The sequence below is a fragment of the Pygoscelis adeliae genome, unplaced genomic scaffold (assembly GCF_000699105.1).
Source record: "Pygoscelis adeliae isolate BGI_AS28 unplaced genomic scaffold, ASM69910v1 Scaffold1316, whole genome shotgun sequence".
Taxonomy (NCBI): domain Eukaryota; kingdom Metazoa; phylum Chordata; class Aves; order Sphenisciformes; family Spheniscidae; genus Pygoscelis; species Pygoscelis adeliae.
In genome coordinates, this window is record NW_008824966.1 from 986 (window position 1) to 11,066 (window position 10,081).

At 53.8% G+C, this 10,081-nt stretch overlaps 1 protein-coding gene across 1 annotated transcript; it reads right to left on the minus strand.

Annotated features, from left to right (window-relative positions):
- Positions 1 to 6: 6 nt before the first annotated feature.
- Positions 7 to 9,363, minus strand: CCDC124 (coiled-coil domain containing 124). The gene is made up of 5 exons (XM_009325624.1): positions 9,337 to 9,363; positions 8,994 to 9,165; positions 1,926 to 2,112; positions 1,458 to 1,572; positions 7 to 1,122 (listed from the first exon to the last, which is right to left on the minus strand). The coding sequence occupies exons 2-5, from the start codon at positions 9,150 to 9,152 to the stop codon at positions 918 to 920; spliced, it is 666 nt and encodes a 221-aa protein (XP_009323899.1). The 5' UTR covers positions 9,153 to 9,165; positions 9,337 to 9,363; the 3' UTR covers positions 7 to 917.
- Positions 9,364 to 10,081: the final 718 nt, after the last annotated feature.

Genomic DNA, 10,081 nt, shown 5'->3' on the forward strand with positions numbered 1-10,081 from the left:
TTCTGGGGGCAGTTCTTGGGTAGTGCAGGGTTGCAGCCCCTCCAGGAAGCCTCCTGTCGCACCAGCAGGGTGTGAGGCTCTGGGCAAGGCCACCGGGAAAGTCACACAGAGAAGTCTGGCACCAGTGTCCTGCGCAGACAAGGCAGGAGCCACGTTGTGCCGTGTTATTCCTTCCCTTCCCCTTTGAAGACGGAAGGTTGTTTTCTCTCTTCCCCACAACACCGCGCTGACAGAGATTCTGCTCCCGTTGTGGTTCCTCCTCCCCATCTAACACACCGCCAGTCGAGATCAAGAGGAGAGAGGTGGCCGGCAGCAGGCAGGGCCAACAGCGGTCCCAGCCTGGAACCTCTTCGGGGACATCCCAGCACCGAGGATGAGACAAGCAACAGAGGGCGGGCGCTTTCCTCATGACGGTTGCAAAAATTCACCCTGCAGAGCACGAGGGTGTGGCGCAGCCACGGTAGAGACAGGGATGAATGCGGGTTAATGCACGGTGCTAGCCAGCGCAGGGGGTCCCTACCTCGGCAGGCGGCAGTGCTGATGTTGCACCTCGCAAGTGCTGCCCATGCTGAAGGTCTGGAAGCGAGTTAGTAACTTTTTTTTTTGTAAGACAACAACCGAATTCGGAAGCATGAAAGTAGTGTTAGTCTGTCCAGGTCGCTGTGCACCAGCTGCCTGTGGAGGGGTGAGCACGTGGGGGGGGGGGCAGGGCCATCAGTGAAGACGGCAGGACGCTGCAGGGTCCCCGAGGCGAGCCGTGGCCTCGTGCTTATCTTGAATCCAAGAACAGAGAAAGACAGAAAGTGGGGGCGGGAAGGGAAACAAAAGGAGAGGAGGTTCCTCGTGTCTCCTCTTTTCATCCGAGCAGAGCCCTGGGGCTCCAGCCCACTGTCCGTGGGGGATGATCAGCTCTAGTTCTACTTTTGGCTGTTGTAAGCTTTGTGCCTCTGGTTCATGGGGTTTTCTGGAGACTTCATCCACTCCTTCTTGAGGAGCTGCTTGAGCTGGGACAGGCGCATGTTGGGGTTCTCTTGCTTCAGGCGCGGCAGATTGACCTCTTCAAAAGCTGTGAAGGCAGCTTTCATCCGGCGCTCGGGGTGCCGGTCCAGATCATTGGCAACGCTGCCAGAAGGGAATTCAGAGAGACATGCATCAGAGACACCTCCCTGCAGGCACCAGCCGCTCGCCCCGCTCTCACCCCCTGTCAGTGCAACCAAGTGCATACAGAATAACTTGGGTGATAAAGCAGAAAACCCCGTGATACTTCCCCTACCCACTTCAAATACTCTCTACAGAACAACAGGGCAGGGGACGTGTCCTGTTCTTGCTGTCGAGATAGAAACTCACAGTGAAAGCTTGAAAAGAAGCCAGTTCTGGGGGAGGGAGCGTCTGCAAGAATTTCTCGTAAGGAAAGCGACCCCTTCAATGGAGAGCACCGCTACGATACGGCCCCGTACCTGAGAACGGCAATGGCATCTTCAATCGTCCTGGCCTCCACTGATCCTTCCTCCAGCACCCTTCTGTTGATGTTCTCTTCCAAGGGGACCTCCAGGTGAGTCTTCTCCTTCTCCACTGCACAGGGAGGGGGGAAAGGGAGAAACATTAAGGTCAAATCCAGCCTGTGCAAAACCCCCAGAGGAGCGTTTTCCCAAGCACTCTGAAGAAAGTGCTGAGAAAACTCAGCCAGCGTTCAGTCCCAGTCCTGGAAGAGAAGAGTGCCTGCTCTGCAGCTCTGTTTCTCCCCCTCAAGGTGACAGATTTCTTTTTCCCCCATTTGGGTGTTAGACACAGACACAGCAAAGCACGCAGCACAGAATAGCTGCAGGCAGCCCTTGCTTTCCAAACTCCTTTTCCTTCAGCGACAGTAGGTGAAAACGGCCCCCCCCCCCCCCCGCTGTCAGGGCCTTTCTATGGTACCACCAAACCTGTATCCGCATTCTCCTTCTGCTGCTGGTCTTTTCTGATCGTCTCCTCGATCTGGGCCCTGGTGACTTTGCCCGGAGTGACCTGCTTGGGCGACTTCCCTTTCAGCTTCGAGTCTTCCTCCTCCAGCAGGCGCTGCAGCTCCTTCTTGCGCTCCAGCTGCTCCAGCCGCCGCTTCTCCCTCTCTTCCTGGAAGGGAGAAAGGACCAGGTCACCTCTACCCTTACGCCTTCAGTCACCCTCCACAGCAGTAGAGGCAGAGGGATCAAACTATCCCTTACAGGAGCAGGGAACGTCACTTGGACGGGAACAGGCACCTCGCTTCTGTAGCTAATGCAGCGCTGACCTCACCTTATCAGAAGGGACGTTGGCTGGTTTCCCCCCCCCCGACCTCCAGCGAGAGCCCGTCCCGTCCCTTCAGAATAATAATTCCCCGGTTCCTGCCCCGTCTGCGACCACGCGCTGGCTCGCCATGATGTCAGTACTGCGAAACACAACCCCGCTGTCGAGAAGGAGCGGGAGGTACCAGCCAGGACTGCTGACAATCAGATTAAGTTTTCCACTTTAATTTTAATAAGTGGTTGGAGGTTGAAAGTTCAGCAGTTGTTCGAGACAAGCCAGTCAAGAGGCTGAATTCATCCTCGGGCCTGGCTCACACTCTTCCTAAGAGCCAGGGCAGGCAGTTAGACCAAATCCAACAAGCAGTGCAGCTCTTGTGGTAATTTTGAAGTGCTTCACAAGGAGTTTAAGAGCCACTTTGCCCTCCAAGGCCCAGGGAAGAGGGTGACAAGACCACGCAACAGGCCCTTAGGGGCTTTTCAGCACTTTGGCTTCGAGGTTTTTTTTTTTTTTTCCTCCTCTCCCAAAGCCTGCAAGGTCTGGCAAAAAGAAACAAGTGAACATCTCTGTCTGGGGCAGTGTCACATGCCGCAAAGCACTTCATATTTAGGTTAGTTACATGGACACTTAATTATGGCTCTCATCCATTATTCACAGGGATGGCACAACGAAGTGATCGAGCGTTAACAGAACAGGTTTACTCAAAGGCAGCTGCACAGCAAAACCACCCCAGCAGTAACGCAACCTGCTGTCTTCATCGGTGTTTAAGGAGTAGGAGCAGAATTACACACGTTGGGGTAGGGCCCACTTGGGAGACGGTAAGCAAGGATGGGTTTGAGACTCTACTAAACAAAAAAAACCCCGTAAGTCGCTCCACGGCTCAAGAGTTTAAAGAAAAACCCATCAAAACACAGAATCAAAGCCCACAAATACTGAATCAAAACATGCCCTTGGGCTGCTGCTGCTTCTGTCAAGCGCAGCAAGGACCAGGCCTTTCAACCCGGCTGGGAAGGGAAGGGAAGGGAAGGAAAGCCTCACATAACTCCACTCCGAGCAGCTGGGGCCAAGGATGGGAAAAAAGCCATTAGAGGGATGAAGCCTTTATTACAACTGGCAGTCTTCAAATTCTTGGTCATTAAGTGCTTAGTGCCAGTGCCTTGAGACACAATGCCCCGGCAACTGGACCGTGCATGATTTCAAAGTGCAAACTCATTTATTTAAGACATCGGCTTTCCCTGCCCGCTGCTTTCTTGTCAGGCCTCTCCCTCTTCTAGTAAAGGTTGAGTAAACAAATGTACTCGGTCTCCCAGGTTAGGAGGGATTTCTGGCCACTCCTAGAACAGGAAGGATGTCACGAGAGGAGGGGGAAGACTGTCTTACCCCCCTAAAAATTTATTCACAGGGGTATACCTGAGCAAGAGCAGCTGCAGGGGCTTTGCCCACCCTCACTCAGCACAGTGCAGGACAGCTCCAGCTCCAGATGGGATCTCCAGCTCGGCCACCGGACTCTGCTTGAGCATCAGGCAGTTTTAAGGAAGAATGCAGGAGAAACCCTGGAGAGATTCGTGTGCCAAAACAGAAGGAGGGCCACAGAAATCACTGAAGGTCCAGCAGTCAGCGAGTAAGCCATTTAATTAGATGTAAAGCACATGCAAGAGAAGCAGCACCGCATACTCAGGATACTGGTATCGTGCCTAGAACATGGGCTAGCGGAAAGAAACTGTCCCCTGACTGCTCATCCTGTCGCTGAAGCTCAGGGGTGACTGAACAAGGTAACCCAGAGAAGGTGCTGGCACGGTGAGCAGCTCAGCAAGGCTGCAGGCGTGGTTCTGGCTTGAATAATTCAGGAGACAGATAAGGAGTGGATACACAAGTACTAATGACCTAAGGGAAGGGAAGGGAAGGAACAAGACATTTCAGAACAGAAGTGTTATTTATAGTTAGAGAAGATTATCTTTTACCCCTGCTTATTACAGAAAGGGAAGTGTCCTACAGGAGAGCCAGCTCAGCAGTCTGTCTCACACCACACAGCCCCAGCTGGGACGACGACACGTCTGACAGAGCAGAAATCCAAGGAAAATGCTCTGCTGCCGTTAGCTCCTTTCAAACAAAACTCTCCGAAGAGGACACATCCACTTGGCGAAGGGGAAACAGAGGCGCGAGTAGGGTGCAGAGCCTTCCTCCCGCACTGCCCGCTGCAGGGGACCTCTCCCCCAGCTGCCGGGGTAAGCTACTCCCTGCTCTCTGGCATTTACAGTTGAGTTTCTATTTGCGGAAAGTAAATACGCTGGCACCATTACTAATTTGTCACAAGACCTGCAAAATCTACACGCTCAGGTTTCCTCCGTCACGTCCAGGTCTGCTCTGCACCTTCCACGGTGCTCAAAAGCAGCAGCTCTGAGCCGCCTGCTCGCCGATCCCAAAGCCCAAGGAGCCTGAAGCTGTCATTTTTGAAGACTTTTCTCAGGTGGGGCCAAACCAAACTAATCCTTTATGAATCAGTTTAAATGTCCTGATGAAAGAGAGGCTTGGATTTGTCTAAGTGAAACGTACCACAAAGCTATTAGAAAGCTGGAAAGGAAACAAATCATTTTCTCCCTCAACACTGCTGCACTCCGCAGGGCACTGGGAGGAACAGGGTGCAGGAGTTTCTTTAGCCGGACACTCCTGTTCCCAAGGATTCGGGTGTTAAAATGCGAGTTTCCAGCCTTGCAAAGAACTGCCTGAGCGAGGAACAATTCGTTAGCTTTCAGAACAGCTTCCCACCTGCTAAGACAGAAGGAGAACAAGGTCCCACGCACGTGGCTTTGAGAGCAAGCGGTCAATTGAAGGAGCAGCGCTCCCAAACCACCTCTTAGCGTGAGGCCCCGAGGAAGGCTGGAGAGCGTGCCACCAGCCTGGCCGAAGCACGCCGCTTCTTGCAAAGCAGAAGGGCAAAGCAACGTAAAAAACCCAAAAATGACGCAGTCGGAAAGCGAGCGTGTCTAAGTGCTGACTGGGCTCTCTGAGGTACACCGGAGCTTTGGGATGGGATCAAACGTGCCCCTCGTTCAAGCCATCAGATTTCAGCATTGCGTACCTGGTACCACGCAGACGTCCTCCAAAGAGGGAAGAACAGTCATTTGACCTGTCTTGCGTTTTATCCGAATAAGAGCTGGTGCTCAGAGCTGAGTAATTCCGCACTGAATCAGAGGGGGGGAGGGGGGGGGCAGAGAAAATCACCACTTGCCTGCCTGCGATACCACTGCAGCTGGGACCTGTCGGTACACGAGCCTGCCAGCCCACACCCCGTGACCAAGGCTGACGGGAACAAGAAAGGCATAAAACTCACACTGAAAGAGTCACTGCTCCCTCGTGCACTATCTGCGCTCTTCTAGCACAAGTACTCACCCTGCATTTAACTCGAATCTTTCCCCAGACCCTTTGTACGCAAGTACAAAGCGTCTCTTCGCTCCCACATCGTCCGCACGCCCTCCCTTTGCCATTCCCGCTGAGGGCACCCAGCGAAGCCGCTGGAGAGACGTCCGTGGGACGGTGCTGCCAACATCACGACACGCCGGGCAGAGAGGAAGGTGCCAAGGGGCTTTGAGCCGCTGCTGAACAACAAGGAGGAACTGCTTTCCCGGCATACGGGAACTCGGCAAACAGAGCCCGGGCAAAATACAGCCTGAACGGGGAGAAGGGCTTGTCCTCCCCCAGCCAGGCAGCCCCGGCAGGAGTTTGGAAGGAGATTGGGAATTCGACTGCGTCCTTCCAGCGGACACCTCGGCTCCAGCAGCAGTCCCAGCCAGCGAGATCTTCCTGCACATACCCACAGGGCACAAAGAGGCTAAACCCAAGGTTGCCAGAGAGAAGGTGGTCTGACCCCCACTACGAGACCTCTGCCCTTGACAGACACTCCACCGGTCCTTTCTTCCCGTAACGCTCCAGCCGATTTAATGGTTTGTCACCCTTCCAAGCCTGCCCGCAGGTTCACCCAGGACGCACACGCGTCCGTGGCTCTTCCCCCGCCAGACACACTTTAGCTAATTGCACAGAGAAAACCACACTGTGATCGGGCTGATGAGGAGTGCCGTGCTCTGAGCTGCAGTCTAACCTTGCATAGGAAGGGTGGGAAGGGACGGAAAGGATGAAGATACCCGCATGTTAAAAGAAAAGCGGTCACCCAGGTAAAACTCTGAGTCTTCCAGCAAGAAGGATGTCGATTTTGTGCTTTCCAGCCGCAGCTCTCCAGGGACGGTAACAAGCTGTGACTTGTGCTGAAGTGCCAGAGGAGGAATACACACATCGCAGGCTGGTGACATTAGCTCAGATGTTCCTTTATGCATTACAGAGCCACCAAACGAGTGTCATCCTCTGTTAGCAGAGATCAGCTCCGAAGGTTGCTCTCAGAGCAGGAGGGGGCGGCATTTAAAGAAACCCCAAAACGCAGCAAAAGCAAACAACAGGACAGTCGCCTCGTGACAGTGAATCTCATGACAGCAGGCACTGCATTTTGAACATTAAGCTTCCTCACGCTCGAGTATTAACGTTGACGTGCATCGCTGCCCCGTCAGCGAGACCACCGCGTGGCCAGGCAGAACCACCGAGCCCCAGAACAGAAACAGAGCTCTGCGCTCTCCCTTATTTCACTGAGGCTCCGGTGGTCATCTGTGGGGGCGGGAAAGGGATTAAAAGGGGTGCGTGGGGTTTGATCTCAGCACGTCCCAAAGGCTTTCAGCCACTCCTGCCTGCTGGCGGTGCAGGAATTCAGAGGTGCTGCACGGGTGCGCTGCGGTGCCGTTAATGTGTTACTGCCATCGCCCGGAGAGCCGGGGAAGAGCTGTAAGAGCTGCTCAGCGCTGACAGCATCCTCCTACACACCGCCATCCCCTCCTCCGGGTGCTGTAGCTGAGAGCGACGCGAGTCCCTCCTGCAGCATATGGCCGCGGCCGGCAGCGCTATTTCCATGCCAGCACCCCCCGCAAAACAGGTACTTCTCCAGGGAAGTTTGACTCCTGCGAACGGTTTGGTTTCTGTCCTCTCTAGGATGAGGATGGAAAGTAATTTACAATCTGAGTCACACATCCCGTCCCTGCCGGGAGGCGACAGGGCACAGGCAGCTTCTTCCGTTCTCCGTGGGGATATTCCAGCCTGATGGCAGCGGAGAAGCGACCGAGGAAGGTTTCACTGATTTATTTTCCCCCAGCAACCCGCTCACTCCTGTCTGTTGGCTGCTTGCTCACCTACACAAAGCCCCAGCCTTTGCTTAGGCTGTGGTAGTGCCTGCGTGAGGCTCCTGCAGCAGGAGGAGCCCCTGTGCAGGTAGTTAGACTCGGAGCCCTTCTGGCAGGACAGCTCCCCATCTGAGCGGAGACTTTTGCTGCTGTGAGCTGCAGGCCCCCGGGGGGGGGCTTGGGGGAAGCAAACGCACTAAAATGCGGCATTCGGGTGAAATTCAGACCTAGAGACTACGGCTGCGCTGATGCAGGGAGAGGGGATGGCTGAGGTGCTGAGTGGAAGCAGCCTCGCTTGTTTCTCTAAAACCCAGTCTGAGGCTCTGGGACGGACCCTGGTTTTCCAGTTAGCAATTCCAGCTCACAACACAGCCTCCCCTCTCCAGACTCCCATGCCCCTTGCCTGCAGGAGGCTGTTTTGGAAGCCCAGTCAAATAGGTCACTGTTGGCCAAGTTTTAAGTAGAGCAATAATAAGTCCTTGTTCCAGGAAGTAATTAGGCAGCATTACAGGATTGTGTTGGGGAACAGCACACAGGACTCCAAATTCCAAACGTCGAGGCACATATTAGGGGTGAACTCACGCAGACGTACACAGCACGCGGCTATCAAGGTCACCGGGACGCGCTGGCTTCCTGCCTGCCCAGCCAGCGTGCTCGAGTACCGACACACAAAGTTCAGTAAGCACCGAATTCACAGAGCAGCACAAACCCAGTAACCCCATAAATCCCATTTATGTCACCAGTAGAAGCCCTGTCTGGTTAGCACGAGGGTAAAGAAATCATTTCAGAAGAGGCAGCGAAGTTATCGCCAACAATTGTTTCTAGAAAAATCCACAAAACCAGAAGGCAGATTTGTCTAACGCCGATGCAGGACAACATCACAACCCAAATAACCCAGAAACGAGCACTAAAGCGCTCTGTTTAACTGAACACCAAGGCAAACGTGCACCCAGGGCGGAGCAAGCTGGTAAGAGCAAACCAGAGAGAATCTTTTGAGAGAGACACGTCCCGACGTGTGGCACACCAAGTCAGGGAGGGGAAAAAAAAAAAGCTTTGTAACCCTTAACCCTGCTGATTTCTTTTTCCTTCTACCAAAACATCAAAGAAGAGTTAAGAAAGAAAAAGAAAGGAAAAAAAAACACTAAAGAAATGCTTGGTCAAAAAAAAATCAAGCCCTGCAGCAGAGTTCCTCATCTCTTACTTAATTCAATTTTAAACGATTCCAACAATAAAGCTTTTACTGCCTCCCTCGGGAAGTCAGCTCTGAGATCCACCAGATTTCTGAATTACACATCAAAGCTTACACTTACTCCCACACTCAGCTTCTTTTAGCTCCCAGAGAAGCCACTAGTTCCAGCTCTTCTGCCCAAAACTAAGCGCAGGACAACGTGTGGAGAGACAGCTACAGCTGGGGGACAGAGGAGGAGAAAGCGACCCTTTTTGGGCAAGCCTGGATCTCACGGGCTTAGCAAAGGACCAGCTAGAAGATACCCTTCTACCTGGCTAGCCATTCACCTTCCTTTGTTCCTTCCTCATCACGTGTTTGTCTTCATCCTTCCAGTAGGCATCTTCCAGCTCCTGCTGACGTTTGGCATCGGCTGCTGCCTTTGCCTCAGCTTTCCTCGCGCGGGCAGCAGCCGACTTGGTATTTTCACCTTGGAACTTCTTGGGCATCACTCAAGGTGCTCTGCGGAGAAGAAAAGAGGTTCAGATCCTTGCCCTGGACAGGATCTCGGGTTCACCGCCACCCCGGGAATCAGGAACAGCTGGAACTCACACCATGAAAACCCCCTTTTCTTATTGCCTCATACTATTTCGAGATCCTGGGCAGGACAGATCTAGCAATCTCCCAGCTCACCCAGGAGGAACTGCGCTCACTCTGCCCCAGATCCTCAGCGGGGGACAGTCCCTCCTGCCTATTTATTGCGCTGCAACGACATGACAAATCGGGCTGCTGGGTTCCTGGTTCCTTCCTTACCAAGTCAAAAGCACCACTGCCCTGCAAGCCAAAACGCTCTCTGTTGCTGAGTCAAAACAAAGCCGGGTGCTTTCGCTGTGCACCGGCAGGCTCCGAGGGGAATTCGCTGCTGCCAGCAGAGCAGGACGAAGCAGCACAAACGCTGTATCACGCCCTCTGACTGCCTGTACAGAAACGCCGAGGCCCCATTGAACTTGGGTAAACGGCCACGCAGACGTGCCGTAGTAATTTCTCCCACATCCTCATGGTAGGAAAAGTCCTAAGAGCCAGGCACAACAGAGGCCTCAAAATTAACTAGGCACTAAGAAAGGGCCTTCTCCTCAGCACGCTGCCCACGCAGACACCACGTTCTGGATCTTAAATCTTTACTTCGAATGGCAGATAACTATTCGCTACACAAGAAACAGCGGAGAAGGGCTGACGTTTAGGCCTGGCTGCTCCAAGCCCCAAGCTTTTCAAAGCCCGGGCTGGATTAAATCTCTTCTCCTCTCCGATACCTGCCCTGACCCTTCTTGAACAGCACGATCTGGGCTGGGCCCCGGGGCGAGGCTGCGGGACAGCCCAGCAACGCGTGGGAGGGCGAGGGATGCCTCCCCCACCCCAGGAGCTGCTCCTACAGCCCCAA